General features: G+C 50.7%; 2 protein-coding genes and 1 long non-coding RNA gene across 4 annotated transcripts in view; 1 reads left to right on the plus strand and 2 right to left on the minus strand.

The window, feature by feature from the left end:
• Positions 1 to 462: 462 nt before the first annotated feature.
• PIGM (phosphatidylinositol glycan anchor biosynthesis class M) lies at positions 463 to 2,593 on the minus strand. Its single transcript, XM_027611742.2, has one exon. It carries the CDS (start codon positions 2,460 to 2,462, stop codon positions 1,152 to 1,154), a length of 1,311 nt encoding a protein of 436 aa, XP_027467543.2. The 5' UTR covers positions 2,463 to 2,593; the 3' UTR covers positions 463 to 1,151.
• Positions 2,594 to 2,668: 75 nt separating this feature from the next.
• LOC113932497 lies at positions 2,669 to 4,973 on the plus strand. Its single transcript, XR_003523089.1, has 3 exons — positions 2,669 to 2,960; positions 4,493 to 4,572; positions 4,699 to 4,973. It is a non-coding gene; the product is annotated as an uncharacterized LOC113932497 (long non-coding RNA).
• A 3,192-nt stretch (positions 4,974 to 8,165) lies between these two features.
• The window catches only part of KCNJ10 (potassium inwardly rectifying channel subfamily J member 10), a 30,974-nt gene continuing 21,601 nt past the window's right edge, over positions 8,166 to 17,538 (minus strand). For both annotated transcript variants that reach the window (XM_027613703.2, XM_027613702.2), the window contains one exon: positions 8,166 to 12,997. In XM_027613703.2, coding sequence (XP_027469504.1) covers positions 11,858 to 12,997 — 1,140 coding nt within the window. In that variant the 3' untranslated portion in view covers positions 8,166 to 11,857. The remainder of the gene's footprint in view (positions 12,998 to 17,538) is intronic.

The following is a 17,538-nucleotide window of genomic DNA, read 5'->3' on the forward strand; positions in this document are numbered from 1 at the left end:
AAATTTGTTTAGGTTGCTCATTTAAATCTCAGAAAGCATTTCTTCCCTAGAAATATTCATTATAGTAATAAGGGAAATGGATCTGCTCACCAAGGCCTCATTTCCACACTCTCTCCCTCAATTTCCTGGCCTAGATTTATGGTTACTTAGGATGCTTCTTAGGCTTTCCAGAGCCTCCCACACAGGTCTCCATTTCCACCATGGAATTTTTTTAAGTGGGGTATTTTTAAGCTGGGAAATGTCTTACTAACAATTTAGTTTTCTATCACTTAAAATCTACTAATTTTCATTTTTACAACACAGACGACACTTGATTACCTTAAATTCTAAATGAAAAATATTTTAAGGCAATCAGAAAATTAAAAACAAAGAGGTACAAGAGAACACTAAAATGTCCCTAATGGTTTGTGGACTTCAAACATCAAAAGCAAGATGCTATTTTGAAATATGTAATGACTCAAGTTTAAAGATGGGTGAATTTTAATTTACTCCTGTATAAAACCAAATGGTAGTCTAATACCACTGAGACTAAGTGCTGAAAAACTAAGTAATAAAACAAATACGTGAAACGTGATTACAATTTAAATTCTTTGGACTCTTTTTCTAAGCCCCCACTTTTGATACAGAATGCACTCTCCCCACCTAAGCACAGTGGTATTACTTAACACTTGACATCTAAAAGCTGTACTTTAGGAATGTTCCGTGAGTTTTCACAGCTATTGGGAAAGCTTTAAAAAGAAAAAGTGGGGGGTTAATAAAAAGACAGCTTCGGACTGTAGCATAGTACAACTCGACCGAATACTGACTTAGACTTTATGTCTCTAACTAAATTCCTCTATTTTTCTACAAAAACCTTTTATCATCTGAATAGTTTCATCAGATTTTCCATTTTCTACAGGTAACCTTTACTTCCCATCATGTCCCAGATAACTGAGAGTCTTAAGATTTCCTAGAGGTGGACCGCAGTCATTGAGTCCCCTTTATAAATAAGGCAACCATTCGTTTTAATTTCCGTTGGAACAGGGTTTTACGCTCCAAACTGAATTTTCACTAGAGTGCACAGGATGTTCAAAACTGTTTTCCAAAGCTCTCTTCCGGTCCATTCAGGACAATCAAAATGTAATCGAAGTGGCAGAAGAACTGGAGTACTATTAGTCATATTTGATTCTCTCCATGGGGGGTTCCTCCTTGTAATGGGAAATTATTTGAATCAGGATGGAACAGTTGATAAGAAGGAAGAACAAACCAGCTAACCAGATAAACAGAAAGGTGTTCTTTCCCTGAAACTCCAGAACATAGGCAGGAGCCAGCCATAAGGCCTGCCCTATAAACCACAGCATTAGGAGAACCACAGCTCGTCTCCAAGGTATTCTCACGAGCGGCATCACAAGGGGAAGCAGGCACAGGTACCAGAGAAAATACTGGGAGGTGCAGACTTTGTTAAAAGTCACAAAAATGGCCGTGTGCAGGAAACAACAGAAGACGAGGTCTCTGCGGTAGGCGAAGGACACGGCCGAGAGCAACACGACCTGCGGCAGGAAGGCGGCGATGCCGAGGGAGGGGCTCCACGGGCTCTCCGCGGTCAAGTACAGCATGTAGAAGTACGGAGAAAAGTTGTGCCGGATGTCCCGCCTCGTCAGGTGATACAGGTAGGCGTGCTCCAAAAACTCCCAGCCGTATTTGCTGTAAAAGCCGAAGCTGATGGCGGAAAACGTGAGCCCGGCCACCGCCACGAAGAGCAGCACGGCCCGACTGCACAGCCTCCTGAGGAATTCGGACAGGCGGGCCTGGAAGGAGCAGCGGGGCTGGCGGGCGCCCGGGCCGCCGCCGCCGCCGCCGCCGCCGCCGCCGCCGCCGCCGCCGCCGCCGCGCTCCGGGAGCAGGTGCAGGGCGATGGGAAGGATGTAGGTCACCGGGTACAACTTCATGTGCACGGCGAGGCCGTAGGCCACAGCGGCGCACACCACCTGCCTCCTCGCGAGCAGGTACAGCGCCGCCAGCACCAGCGCCGCCACCAGCGGGTCCGCGTTGCCCCGGCTGGACACCGCCATGGGGAGGGGGTTGAGAAGCCAGAAGACGCAGTAGCCGCAGGCGCGGCGCCGGCCCAGCCCCTGGAGGAGCAGCAGGCGGTAGAGGAGGAAAGCGGTGAGGAGGTCGCAGCTGATGAACAGAAACTTCCCGAAGAGCTCACACAGGTAGACGTTGGGCGTGAGCAGCCAGCCCAGCAGCGGCGTGTAGCGGTAGGTGGCCCGCAGGTACGGGGAGCGCCCTTGCGTGATGAAGCGCGCGGCGTCCGTGAACACCTGGTAGTCCACGTCCGTGTAGCGCACGAGCAGCGTCCGGTCCTGGAAGACCCCGTAGAAAACCAGGGCCACCCGGGCGAGGAAGGCCACCCCGAAGACCCCGGCGGGCGGCACCCGCAGGCTCAGGAACCATTCTCCCCAGTGCCTGGTCGGGCCCATGACCGCGCGGCGCCTCAGCCTCTCGGCCCCAGCCCGGAGCCGCCCTCGAAGCCCCGACCCTCGCTCGGCGCCCGCGCCTCACGCGGCCGGCGCATCTCCCACCCGCCAGCTGCCAACCGAAACGACCGCGGGTAGGTAGCTTCCGGCAGAACGCCCCGCCCCGCGTCCCGCTTCCGGCGGGAGGTGCGGCGCGGCGCTCTCAGTGGCCCGGCCGAGGTTGCCTGCCTCTGGATTGGCTGTGTCGCTGCCGCGCCTTCCTTCGGCGGGGGCGGGACTTCCGGTCCTTGCGGGAGGTGTGGTCCACTGGCGCTGGAGGCGGGCGCCTCTGGTCGCGGAGCGGGGAGGCTGTCCTCTTCGCGTGACGGCCCTTCCCACGCCGCAGCTCCGTTCCGCGGAGACGGAGCCAGAGACGGACGGAGCTTCCAGCCTCGTCCCCGGCCCCGGGCCGGAGACCCGAGAGTGAGATGGCTTGCCGGGCGTCCCACCGCCAGCTCGCCGGTAACCGGGGCTCGTGGGCCGGGCCGAGCGTGCGTGTCGTGGGCGTGCCCGGGACGTATCCCTGTTTTGAAACTATACCTTCTGTGTCCACACTCGAAGTGAGCTGGGCGGCCGGTGTCTTTTCCGGCAGCCCTGGGTGGAGGGGTGGGAGGCGAGGCCGGGAAAGGTGCCCCGGGGCCTCGCCGCTGCGGACTTGGCTCTTCCTTCCTTGTGTCCCGGTTGCCTTCCCGTCCCCAGCCAGCACTTGACTCTTCAGGCCGCAGCTCAGGTGTTAACGCCTAAGAGCACATCCTGGCGCCGCTGCCTCCTGCCCACCGAGGCTGGACAGACTGGGTGGCGGGACTCCAAACTCTAGAAGGTCATTCACTCAGAAGACCCTGCCTGCTACCTAAGCCCTGTCCAGTGCTGCCTGCCAGCCCAGGGCCCGGCCCTCTCTTCTGGAGTGACCATTCTTTATTACAGCATTTGTCACAGTGCCCTGTGACACCTGATTTTTTTTTTTTTTTTTAAGATTTTATTTATTTGAGAGAGAGAGCACGGGGCAGGGGGGGGAAGCGGCAGAGGGAGAGGGAGAAGCATACTCCCGGCTGAGCAGGGAGCCCAAGGCGGGGCTCAATCCCAGAACCCTGAGATCACGACCTCAGCTGAAGTCCGACAGTTAGCGGACTGAACCACCCAGGCGCCCGGACACCTGATTTTTTGTTTCCCTTTTCTCCTTTTTGTCAGGACACTTTGAGGTCTTTGAGAACAGAGATTATCTGGTTCTTTTCTGAACCTCAGTGTCCAACACATTAGCAGACTTACAGTAGGCATTCAGTAGAAGTTGAATTGATTTTGGATGTCCCTCTTAGGCCAGAGTCCCTCCAGAGTGGCATCCTGGGAGTGCTCGCAACTCCCAGTCCTTTTGTCTTTCCAATATCCTTTACCTATCTCAAGTTCTGCCCCCTTCTCCCCCTCCCCACCCTCCAACCCCTGCTCCTCTGAATTGCTCACCAAGCTCTCCCGCCCATTAGCTCTTTCCCTTCTGTGGGTATGTGTTGCTCTTAGTCTGCAGAATTGCAAATGCCATAATTCATTTTAAGTAATATAACCTTTTCAATGAGATTGTGGGGTTTTTGAGTTAGGGATTATATTTTACCTTAGTTTTTTTTTTTCAGTTACTCATAATTTATTGCAGTCTTAGGCACATTATAAATGTTCAGCAAATACTGACTTCATTTTACAGATTGATCTGGCTTCCTAGGGGAAGTTTTCTCGACTAGAATAAAGAGAGTAAGATGACTCCCTTCAGCCTCAACATGCAGCTCCCAGGATTGTACCCCCCAGCCCCCCCAGCCCCCCCCGTCTCATCCATCATACAATTTACGTTTTTCCTTTGGATGAACCATGTTAATCGTATACATTCCATATTCATATTCTGATACCTCTTTCTCCTTTTATGTGCCTTAGTGTAATTATATACCTCATGTTGGTAGTTACTTTTTCTTTTCTTTCTTTCTTTTTTTTTAAGATTTTATTTATTTATTTGACAGAGAGAGACAGAGCACAAGCAAGGGGAGTGGCAGGCAGAGGGAGAAGCAGGCTCCCTGCTGAGCAGAGAACCTGACATGGGGTTCGTCTCAATCCCAGGACCCTGAGATCATAACGTGAGCCCAAGTCAGATGCCTAACCAACTGAGCCACCCAGGCACCCCGGTAGTTACTTTTAACTGTTTTGTTTTGTTTTGTTTTTTTTGCAGCACACTAGCTACGCATACAGTGGTAGCACGTCACCATGCTGCTGCTGCTGATTCCCAACAGCTAGCTCTGTTGGAAACTTATTTGCAGTGTGTCGGGCATTGTGCTAAATACTTTTCATGTAAGGTGGATATGCTACCTTCACAGATGAAGAAATCAAGACTTCCGGAGGTGAAGTAGTTTTCCTAAATCACATCATCAACTAATGGCAGAGCTGGAACACAAAAGCAATTCTCTTTCTAACTACTGTGTGGCTAACCTGTAAATAAAATGTTGATGATGAATTTTGATTTCCTTCTCTGCCTCCTCTCATTTGATCTGTCTGAATCTTTCAGATATTTGCTCTCACTGTGACTCTAGCTCTGATTATTCTCTCTGCCAGTGATAGCTAAGTGAAGCTTTGTCCCAGAGAGTAGAGGATATGGAAGGTACGTGTCTGAGGATTAACTCAGTGATGGTCCCTCTCGCGGGGCTGGTTTAGGTAGTGTGGCAGAAAGGCCTCAACCCATTTGACCCTATAGAGCTTACCCATTAAATAGGTGGGAGGCACCAAATTGGGCAGATAAGGAAATAAGTTAATGAAAGGAAACTCCACTGGGGTCACTGAAGTCAAAGGCGTGAGATACAGATATTGGTTGTGGGACTAAAGAAGGGCCTGGGGTCCAGGAAAATAATTTGGACAGGGAGGTCCGACTTCCCTTCCAGTTTCTGGGTGGGACAGAAGTATTCCAGGCTTTAAGGAGCCCGTCCTGAGCATTGTGCACTGGGCTCAGGGATTCTATTTCTTACCTCTTTCCAAAAGAGCTCCAGTTTTTTCAGATGCTCAGCTGTTCATTACTTCTTGAGCTATTACGTACAGTCCTTCTGATTACCCCTTTCACTGGCTGCCTCCAGGCTTTTGCCCTAGTAGGGCCAGCTGCACACGTGCGTAGCTTATCCCCAGCATCCTTAGCCAGGGCCTTGAGCTTGGTCACTATACTGTTTTGCTCTCTCTAGCTTTCCAGATCTATTCTCCATCTTTTTTGCCCTGTTCTGGGCAGCATCACCCCATCTTCCCTGCCGTCTGGCTCCCCATGAGAATAAGCCAGTGGGAGATGCTAGCAGATCTTTGGCAGTGGCTGAGTCTTGCTGCCTAAGGCCACTGCTTCCATTGGAGCCACAGCCCCCTCCCTTGGCTACAACTCTCACCAGTTTCCGGTCACCATCCCACCAGGTTTAAGACTGGTAAAGGCTTTCCTGCTGTGGGGAGGCCCTGGGTGCCTCACCATCCCTTGTTGGCTTATTAGCCCTGCCTACACCTTCGTAAATAATCCCTCCGTTAAATCCTATCCATAATAGCTCTTTGAGTATACCCTCTGTTTTCTGCTGGAGTACCGGCTGATTTAATCACTTTCCTCGTTTTGTTTTTTATAGATCTTGCTTATATTTCCTGCTTTGTAATTTCTTTGGAATCTATTCCTAATTCTTTTCATGCTCAGTGTCCGGTACCTTAGTCCAGACCTTCAACAGCTCCATTTAATAATATGTACCGACCACCTCCACTACACTAGGATCTCTGGCAATTACCTTTTCCCCAAGCTTTTGAAAGTCTCTTAACTGGTTTAGTGTCTCCTGTCTCAATTTTCCTGCTAGGTTGATATTCATAAATAGTACTTTAATTAGATTCTTTCCTTCCTCAAATATCTTCAATGGCTCCCAGCTGCCTATAGAAAAAAAAAAAAATAATAGACCATTTAGCCTGATATTCAGTCCCTCCATGACCCTGCCTTTTCAATCTATTCACCTATAAAGCCCTCTCTTCTAGGTTTATAACCCATCCTTTACATAATATGCCTGTGCTTTCTTCCTACAGTACTTTTCCTCGTACCACCTACAGGGAAGCCTGTTTCTCTTCACTTATCTAAATACTATTTGTCCTTTGATGCTGGACTCTAACCTCAACTCCTCGAAACTCTCCCTAGACCTTAACTATTGGAAATTATCTCTCCCCTTGCAAAACAGTGGAGCTTATTGTCTGTTCTCTTTTTTTTTTACAATTATGTCATGCCTTATGAAATATGATACCTAAATCTTTTATGGGTATTTAACAAGTATACGAGCTGCACTGTGTACTAGCTGTGTGAACTTGAGACATATTTCTTCCCTCCCTCTTCCCTTGCTTCTGCTACATTTATTGAGCAACATACATGCAGGTCCCGGGCGAAGTGCCAGGGTCTGCTGGTGACCAAATGCTGACATGAGTCCCATTCACGTGGCACTTAAAGTCTAGCGAGTGAGACACATTAGTCCAGTAAATTCACAAGTACAATTGCTGCTCTGGTAAGTGCTATGAAAGATGGGTTTGCGGTGCAACCATAGCTTTTAACAGACGTTTTGGTCTGAGATGGGCATAGTAAGAGTGAGCAAGGCTGGGGTTGGCAAGCGGTAAGGAGTTCCGCAGAAGAATAGCAGGTGCAAAGTCCTTATGGCGTGCGTCACGTCTCCTCTTTCTTAGTTGAGTGGTACCTTCCACATAATAGGAACTCAGTATTTGCTGATTTTTTCTTGAATCTTAGGTCAAATCTGTTCTAACTAGATCTCATAGATCGATACCTTCCCTTGCCTAGTGCCTGTCCCCGTGAGGAATTTCCACGGGCGTCTCACTCTTAGAACATGTCGTTGATGGTATATCTGGCCCTTAGTGTGTGCGACTTGTAATATACCTGGTTTTCCTCACAAGTTTGCAAGTTTCTTCAAAGTATAAGGGACTATATATTTCATATATCCTGTATCTCATATGTCTTATGACCCATCCCTAAACTATTGTTGCCTAAACATTTTAGATAAGTATCTGTTGATGACGATAAGAGACCCCGTTTCTCCCTCCTCCCTCTTCCTTCCATTTCTGGGGAACAGGAGTCAGTGACTGGGATGTGTTACCTCTTGTCCGAGAGGGTTCAGGACTGGATATTGACGACCGGATCTTTTTCAGGTAAGCGATGGATAAGAGTAGAAGAGAAATCCATTTCTCTGAATGTTGGGGCAAAGTGCCCAACAATGAAACAAATAGGCTCGTAGAGCCTCGACGATATATAAGGACTGTCTATACACAGTAGCATGGAAGGGAAATTGGGCACGTGAATCACTGGCTGAAAGGGACGATGCCCAGGATTCAGAGCAACCTGACTTTCCGGGATTGAGCTGAACCAATACTCAGATTTCTGAGTTTTAGCTTTTTTTTTTTTAAATCCTTTAAAAACAGTGTGAAAAAGTATTTGCTAAAGGATCCTAAGGTTGATGATGGAGCTACGGGAATGAGGTAGGGAGTGGATGACGGCAATGAGTGGGGGGGCCTGGCCACGTGCTCAGTCCTCCCAGCTCAGCCTCACTCGACCCTCCATTCTTAACTAGGCCTGTGGGTTCAGACCCCAACACTAGGATTGGCTTCTATTTCTAAAAGATGCTGGAGTAAAGAACAGAGATTCGTCCATTTTATTCAGCAGCAGACTAAAATTAAGTAAAATAAACCAAACAAGTTCACGTCTTTTTTTACTAGGTAAATTTGACCTGTTTTAGTCTTTAATGTGGTAACTGGAAAAGCTGTCCCCGGACACTCGTGCTTCGGTAGAGCTGGCCATGACCGAGCTGTTTATCTACAGCAAGGGTGGCGTGTTACCTGTTACAAAGAAACTAGGTTAACCAGCAGGGGAAAGGACCAGGGTAGCAGCCTTGGGGAGGGGGCAGTATCCCCGATTTGTAGCAATATTATAGCTGGCTTCCTTGCTCAGGCTTCAGAGGGAAATCCTTGGATGGTCTCATTAGCTGGCAGAGATGGGTGGTGGATAACGAGGCGGAGAAGAGTCAGGATTTCAGAAGCCTCTCATGGAACCGCAGCCTCCCCCAGGGCAGCTGATAACCCCCCTCCTCCTGTTTGCCTTGCCTCCCCACTGGCAAACCCAGTGCCAGGACTGGGACTCTTCTGGCACAGAGAGCACTTGGGCTGCTTGCAGCCATGTAGGGGGCCGGGCCACGGCCTTGGGCCCAGCATGAGGCCCACACCTCTACAGTCCTGGCGTTTGGAGGCTAGGGTCGGGGCGTCCCACCAGCGCCCCCCGCACACCGAAGCACTCAGCTCCTGGTTGGACAGCCTTCCGCCAGCGAGCTGGAGCTGCCATGGCCCCCAGCCCTGTGGAGGAAGGAGACATACAGTGTACTTCAAGAAAAGGACACGGAAGGTGCTTTTATTTTAAAACCAAAAAAAAAAAAAAAAAAGTGCTATAGTGCCAGGACACCGTGGGGGTGAAGCACGCAGCAGAAGTGGGTTGTAGATGCCCGTGGCCCCAGCGGCTGCCCCCTGCGTTCTCCCCGTCTCCCTCGTCCTGGGCCTCAGCCCACATTATCAGGAGCTCCAGCGGGCGTCCCCTCACTTAGGAAGAGCGGCTTCCACGCCTCCCTCTCCCATCATCAAACCCGAAAGCCTTCTCAGCTATCTCGCTTCCACCTTGAAACCAGGATCACTGGCCAAGAGTCTGGAAGTCCGGGGAGTCCTGCCCCAAAACCAGAGCAAGATACCTGCCCCCACGCTAACATCTCCTTTCTGTACATTCAGTATATTTGCTCCTATATACATCTATATACATCTCTCTACATATATATTATCTCTGTCTCTTTCTCCTTAGGTCAACCTTCCATATGTATCATGCCCTACTTCCCGAGCCTCCACCTACGTCTCATCTGCTGATCCAAGGGAGACTCGGGTTTCACTGATTTCACTGGGTCCCTCAGCAGCACCCTTTGTCATTGTCACACCCTGAGTACCCTCCCCCATCGGTCGTTTTGCCCGTCTGGCATCTCCCCGTTAACATCGGTGCCTAGCACTGTCCTGACATTCCAAGTCTACAGGGCCCATTTCTCACCAGACCTGGCTGATCCTCAAGCTTGTCCGATAGCCCGAAGAAGGATTTCAGCTCCGAGGAAGAGGCCACAGTGTAAAGAGCTGGTTGGCGGGGGGCGGGGGCGGGGCTGTTCTCTGGGGAAGCTTAAGGGAGAGTCAGCCAGGCTGTATTAAAAGGACAGTAGGACTTAAAGTGCAGCTTAGAGCAAAGTCTGGGGTCATGGAGGAGAATCAAAAAGGTTAAGTCAGAAAATGTCCTCATTCTGTTATGCAAGAATCTGAGCAGAGTCTGGGGGCCTAGAGTAGACAGCAGGGGACTAGGGAGAAAGGATTTCCCTTGGGAGGGACGCAGCTGTGTGCAGGAGAAACTAGTGGAGGATGGCTTGCTAATGGAGAAGACGGTACGTGCGTGCGCGCGCACACACACACACAGACACACACACACACTCACTCCAGTACTTTGGGCCTTTACACATGGGAAGAAATCAGGTAAGTCTCATGTTGAATAAAGTTGAGAGCCTAGAAACTGGCTTCTGTTCTTCTCTGTGTCGGATTTTCAAGTTTTTCTGGTTCTTGTTTTCTTGAGAGCTAGGGAGTGTTGGTGGGGTTTGCGGTCAGTGAAGAATGAAGGGTCTTCCTTTTGAAGTTGTAGTTAGCCAAGTTCAAGGAAAGATGCACATAAGAGGATCTTATGTGGATCTTGTGGTGACCATGGGTCCATCCTCAGAACCGGGTGAGTTTCTCTGTAAAGCTCCGCACGCAGATGCACGTACACATTCTGGGTAAGTGTGTAGCTTGTAACAATCGACCGAGTCCACCTGAACAACCCGACACTTGATTCATGCACGGACTCTACACCAAGCCACTGTGGGGGCAAGGGGGACAGTTCCTTGGTACCTAAATGAGACCAGGAGGCACTCTTGGGATTTAGGGCTTTAGAGAAAGTTCTGGTGCCCATATGCCCTTCCTGGCCCCTCCCAAGCCCCCACCAGGGAACAAGGAACAGCCTGAAGTTGATCTCCCAAAGTGTGCCCTTTAACGCACCTGAAGGTGGCTTCGTGGCAGAGGAACGTGGAGATGGGGCTGGCGCCCACTTTATCCCAACTCTCAGGAATGGCTAAGGGAGACCCAGGTTATTTGACCAGGAGGCGTGGTCCCCTTCCCTCCCAGCACTGACTAATGAAATAGCCTGCACCGTCAGAGGGGCACAGGTAGGGGTGACAGCCTGTGTCTGCCGGCCACAGAGTTCTGCCCTGGCCCAAACCCTAATAAAGCACCCCCAATTCCCAGAGGCTTCACACAGCAGTCTGGAAATCTGAGAATTTACTCATCCTGCATGGTAGGGTTGATGTCACTTTCCTAGGGATTCTGGGCCCTGTAAGTATCTAGAACATCATTTCTAGACCTTTCTGTGGGGCCTGGGAACATACTGGCAAGGCTCATCCCATCCACAGATCACCAGGAAACGAATCCTCCCAGGGCTGTGTGCAGAATAGGGTCAAGGTTTTGGACAAAAGCTCTGCATTAGTCCCTCCACACTAATGAGTTCGGATTCCAGGACGGATGCTGGTGTGGTGGTTGTGACTGTTTAACATTTCCTGGGTCAGCCTCAATTCTCTGGGAGCAGAGGCAGCAGTGAGAGAACTGGGTATCTGAAGAGAGGGTCCACTTGAGAAAATAGAGGAAAACTGGTGACCAGGATTCTAGGTTATAGTCCGAATTTGCCAGTAGAAATGAACCACACTCTGAAAAACTCGGACTTCTTTCAACAGGGGTTGGTAGAGAACCCAGGATAAATGAATTCCAGATTCCCATATTTCTAAGGGCACAGACCCCAAAAGGACTGTCAGAGTCTTGCCTTAGGGAACTAGCTGCGTGGGAAATTAAAGGCGGGTGGGGGCTCCAGCCTCAAGTCACCCAACTTGGTGGTGGTGGTGGTGGCGGCGGGAGGTGGGGGGAGTCTATCCATCCAACTGCAATGGTCCTCCTAATGTGAGTCTCCAAGCATGGCCGAGGCGTTCTAAGTCACTTCAGCCTAATCTTCCCTCTCCTTCCCCATCCTGGCGTAAGGGAGTTGTGCATCAGGTGGAAGTGGGGTGAGGTGAAGGGGACAATGGAAGGAAAGCCCAGACTCCAGGTGGCCTCGCCTAGCCACAGGCCACCAGGTTGAGGCAGAGGGAGTGGAGGATGGGTGCTTCTGGGACCCCCCAGTAAGCCTGGGGAACAGCCCTCGCCCAGGATGCCAAAGAGGAGGGACCAGAGGGATGGGGAGGTGGGACACCAGGCCATCAGACGTTGCTGATGCGCACACTAAGGGCGCTGCCCTCCTTCTCAGCTTGCTCCCGTAATGACTCCTCCAACTTGAGCTTCTCTGGGTCTCCATAGCGAACAGTGCTGTCGCGGAGGCCACTGGGAGGGGCCACTTTCACAACTTGGTCAAAAAGGCTGAAGTCAGCTATGTATTTGCCACTGGCTGACAGCGAGATGGCAGGTGTGAACTCATAGCCCCAGAGGATCTCCTCCGGCAGGTAGGAAGTACGCACTTGGCAGGTGGCACTGGTGGATTCCACCGTCCCGCTGAGGATCAGCACCAGCTCAAAGTCACCCTCGCCACTGCGGAGGGGGAGGTCTTTCAGGGGACTGGTCTCATCCACCACATGGTAGAACGTGAGGGGTAGAATGAGGAAGGGGCTGTCAGAGGCTGTGTCGACTTGGAAAGTCACATTGACCTGGTTGAGCCGGATGTTCTCACCCTCTTTGGTCTGGTGGGTCTGAAGCAGTTTGCCTGTCACCTGGCAGCCAATGAGGAGGCTCTTACGCATGTTGGCCACTCGGATCATGAGGCAGGGCTTCCCGTCATGCGCAGCGACGACCGCGTGCTGGCTGAAGCGGATGGTCTCCGCCCGCTTCTTGGGCCGGGCGATCTTGGCCAGGAAGGTGCCCGTGATGAAGATCTCCAGGATGGTGGTGAGCACCAGCTGGGCGATCAGGAGCACGATGGCCAGTGGGCACTCCTCACTGATGTAGCGGAAGCCATAGCCAATGGTGGTCTGGGATTCAAGGGAGAAGAGGAAGGCCCCGGTGAGCGTGTGCACCTGCACCACACAGGGGGTGTGGTTGGCGGGGGGGCCCAGCTCCAGCAGGTCCCCATGGGCCACTGCAACCAGATACCACACCACACCAAAGAGGAACCAGGTGCCTGCAAAGGTCGCTGAGAAGAGCAGTAGCTTGTAACGCCACTGCATGTCAATGAAGGTGGTCCACAGGTCCTTGAGGTAGAGGAAGCGCTTGTCAGCGATGTGCTCCATTTTCACGTTGCTGCGGCCGTCCTTGGTCAGCACTCGGCGCCGTCGGACCACTGGGCCCACGAGGGGCCGGCTTTCCGTCTGGGTGGTCTGACTGTAATACACCTTGGCGACTGATGTCATCTGCCGGGAGCAAGACAGCATAATGGAGGTTATTGCAGAAATCCGGCCAACGCCTAGCCACCCCTCAACGCGAAGGAGGAAGTCACATCCGTTTGGTGCCGCTGACTTGTTCTTAGTATTAGCCAATATTTATGAGCGCTTGCTGTATGCCAGGCGCCGCGCAAGACACTGGTGAGTCAACAAGAAAAATGACATCATCCTTGCGCCCCAAGGACTCACAGCCTAGTGAGCGAGACACATTCAGTGAGCAAATAATCACAATGCAGTCTGATACTTGCAATTCTTGGGAGATGCAGAAAAGAAAGAGTCATAAGCTCACAGTTCCTTGAAGGTGGGGCGAGAAGAGAGGGCCCTACTGGTCTCTGTTCCCCACAAAACCAGTTCTGGGAAGATCACTCATTCTGAAATAGGATCCCCTCCCTCACGAATGGCAGAGCAAGAAAGACTATCCTGTTGAAATCGTTGCAGGCCAACCCCCCTTAAAACACACAAACCCTTAATTTCGCCACCTTTCCCCCAGCCCCAAGTCAGTACTCACTAGTGACGCCAAGATACTCATCTGGCTCAGGAAACAGCAGAAACCGCCCATCCTTCTACCCTTCAAGATGTCCTCTGAGCCCCCAGACCATTTCACTATGTCTTATTATGATTACTATTACTCCTTTATCATCACCATCACTATCATCATCGATTTGCATCATGTGGGGGGAACTCAGTCTGGGTCGGTGGCGGGGTGAGGGTGGGAAGAGCACAGACAGGACCCAAGCAAAAACAACTGAGCCATGGTGAAGGAGAAGCATCATGCCGAGGCCTCCTGGTGGTGCGGGAATATTTTCCCAAGGACTGGGGGAAATGCCAGGTCGCCACGGCAAAGTCGCCTTGACCGAGTCAAGTAGGAGAGTTCGTGTATATTAGTTAGCACTTACGTCTGCACGTGCTCGCATTCAGGATTGCTGTTTGTCCTGATAGAAGAAAGTGGCACGAGGCTCTGAAATAGGAGACAGCTCGCTTCCTACAAGGTGCCATCACCCCTGCCCAAGGAGTAACTTGTACTTTTCCAGCAGAGGAAGGAGTTCAGTCACTGGAGCCCTTGGACTCTGGATCTGGTAGCCAGACCTTCTGGGAAGGAGGAGGGTGACCTCGGGGGGGGGGGGGAGGGCAGGGCAGGCGGTTGGTCCTTGTAGAACAAAGAGGCTCATCACATTCTCTGTTCCAAAAAAATCTGAACCATTGCATTTTATCATTCTTCACACTGCTCCCTTACCCCATCTTCCCCATGATCTGACACCTGGAACATGAAACTCTTTGGGCCCATTCAAACACCCACCCAGGTAGGCACTAGACTGGTGATCACCAATGGATGAGAATCCCGGAATGTTCAGAAGCAACCAGGAGCCTGTTTTGCCAGCCTCCACCCACTTGGAACTTTTGTCTGAGTGAGACCACTCAGCCAGACCTGGATGCCATGCACTTCCCTTAGCTACTTGGGAGCAAAGGAGAAGCTCTATAATTCTGAAGTTTGAAGAATTATTGTTTAGAGCCCAAGTAAAGCCCCATTCAGTACTCAGTAGCAGCAGTAATATTAAAAAAAAAAAAACATGCACAGCACCTGCATCTCTGTACCATTTTAAAGTTTACAGATTAGCGTGTCTTCTCATTTGATCCTCAAACTGGAAAAGATGTGAAACCTCTAAGAGATTCTGAGGAACTATTAACGGACAGAGAAAATGCTGCAAAGTTGTGGATGAGTGAACATACTTTTAATTTTCAAAAAGAAAAACAAGATACATTTCACAAACTACAGACAAACAGGTAAGATATTGGCCCAAGGCAAGATTCTAGAATAGAGCGTTAAGACTGTGAGTACGTGGTGCCTCAGTTGGTTAAGCGTCTGACGCTTGATTTCAGCTCAGGTCATGATCTCAGGGTCGTGAGATCAGGCTCCATGCTCAGCTGGGAGTCCGCTTGAGCTTCTCTCTCTCTCTCCCTCCCCCTCTGCCCCTCTCTCTCTGTCTCTGTCTCTGTCTCTCTCTCTTTCTCTCAAACAAATAAACCTTTAAAAAGAAGAAAAAAAGACTGTGAGTATGTGAGCACTTGGGCAGGTTGGGGGAAGGGCAGTTATCGGTAGGACACAGCATGAGGGTTACCAAGAACAAGTCACATCAACTAAACTAACTTCCTTCCAGGACAAGGTTACTAGATAAACAAGTCAGAGAAATGCAATAGATAAAGTGTATCTATGCAAGGTTTTTGACAAGATCTCTCATTATGTCCTTGGGGATAAGACCGAGAAAAACGAACAGAATGCTGCTCTGATTTGGGGGACTAAAACATACAAAAATCAGTGGTACTCGTGAGTGGATCATGATAGCCTGGAATCTATTTTCTAGTGATGTACTGGAGAGCTTTATCTTTGGCCTTACCCTATTCAATGTTCGTAACATTAATTTTATTCAAAACCATAGGACACATGGCCATCAGTTATGTGGATGACACAAAGCAGGGACGGGTTGCAAATACAAGGTCTGGGCAGAATTAGGATCCAAAAGGAGTCAGAGGAGTGCGCCAATTCTAACAAAAAATATAGTTATTGTGTATGTGTGTATGTATCGGGGTCCAAATATTACCTGAGCAATTCTGGATCGGAAAGATGTGATGCATTTTGGTTGCCAAAAAAGCAATGCTATTTTAAGCTACTTTAGGCAAATTAAAGTATGTAGAATAAGGAGATTGTTGATTCTGCTCTGATCTGCTTATCCTGTACCTGCAGTTTTGAGTCTCAAAGATATTGATATGACAAAGAACAATGTAACAATCGGGACATCCAAATGTGGGAAGAGCTTCTCCGAAGGTACAGCGTGCTCTGTCCCCGGAGGGGTTCACGGGCAGGATGGACAAGCACTTGGCCAAGATTCTGTAGAGGGAACTAAAGCTTGGGACGGAGGTTAAGGACGGTCTGTAAGCTTTCACCCACGCTCATGGAGGATCAGGATGCCTGCCCCCTCTGCGCCATCTCCCCCCCACACTTCCTGTGGTGACATTCGGGGATCCGCCATCAAAGTCCCAGCTTTGTTCGTGCAGAGGAAAGATTCCACATATCTTGAGGAACGGAAGCTCTTGGGGCCCAAGGGAAGGCTTGCTTATCATTCCCAAAACAATAGTCTATGATTATATATCACATGGCAGTTCTTAAAATATGTAATTTGACCCTCACACCATGAACTAAGTACAAAAGTCATCATTAGAATCAGGCTCAGAGATTTGCCCCAAGCAGATTAGTGGTAGAGTTGGACCAGAACCTGGTCTTCCGGCTCCTGGTCCGGAACGTTTTCTTTTTTCTTTCTTTTTTTTTTAAGTAGGCTCCACACCCAGCATGGGGCCCGAATTCACAACCCTGAGATCAAGCATCACACGCTCCACTGACCAAGCCAGCCAGGCGCCCCCAGAACTTTTGAATTACAGCAACTGCTTCTGGGTCCCCCAGGTTCCTCCCCATGGGTCTCATGGTCTCAGGAAGTGCCTTGTGGTGCCCTGTAGGGAGGATCACAGCCAAGCCACCAAAGACAGAGCCTGGAGCTTCCAGAGCCCCGCATCAGGACTACAGATTTGTGGCCCTGCAGATTTGGGCTCCCGGCTAGAACTCTTTGTTGTGATTGCAGCCTCCAGCTGTGCACCTGTTGGTGTGCCACCTCCCACAGCCTTTGTTCTCCACGGTGGCCCGAGTCCGAGCCATCCACCATCCGCTGCGCCCCGCCCCCAAGCTGGCCAGGCTCCCGGGAAGGGAGCGGCCCCAGCCCCGGAAACCGGCCGCCGCTGCCCCACCTGGAACACACACACACCTCCCTCTAGAGGGTGCTGTTTCCCCCAAAACCGTCCCAGCCCCACACCAGGGACAGTGTCTGAAGACACAACCAGCCCCCGAGTGGTGAAGAGACAGAAACAGAGACCATCCGCTTCACGCTCTAAGAATTGTACGAATGACTATTTCTCTAAAACAAAGGCCGGTCATACCCACAGGGGTGTCCGGCCTGCGTCCTCTACAAACACCACTCTCACCTCCTGCTTCGTGCCTGTAGACGGGCCTAGCTTCCCCTGAGAGCTCACGAGTCATTTATTGTCCAGATCGAACGGGTTCTTCAGAGCCCTTCTGGCATACAGCTCTGCTCTGGAGCAAGGACACGCTGCTCTTGGGACTCTCGTGACTAAATTGATCCATGGTTCCCCACTGCTTTTAGGATAAGCTGCAAGCCTCTGAGCATAGCCTTCAAGGCCCTTCATGGTTTGGTCTCTGCCTACTCATTGGCTTTGTTCCTGCCGCTTTTCTACACACCCCCTGGACCCCGGCTCTGCAGAGCCTGTTGTTTCATCCTCCCTGCCTTTGGACCTGCTCTCGCACTGCTCCATGCCTACCCGCCGACCTCCTGCTCAGCTTTCAGAACGCAACTCAAGTGTTAGTTGCCCCCTTTGAAGCCTTCCCGGACCATCCAAGAAATAGCGGGTGTCCTGTGTCTCCCTGGCCTCACCCCAGCGTGGGTTTATGA

The sequence above is a fragment of the Zalophus californianus genome, chromosome 10 (genome assembly GCF_009762305.2).
Source record: "Zalophus californianus isolate mZalCal1 chromosome 10, mZalCal1.pri.v2, whole genome shotgun sequence".
Lineage (NCBI taxonomy): Eukaryota > Metazoa > Chordata > Mammalia > Carnivora > Otariidae > Zalophus > Zalophus californianus.

Bases quoted from the DNA above. Each gene is read 5' to 3' on its own strand.
- PIGM (XM_027611742.2), bottom strand. From the start codon at position 2,462: ATGGGCCCGACCAGGCACTGGGGAGAATGGTTCCTGAGCCTGCGGGTG.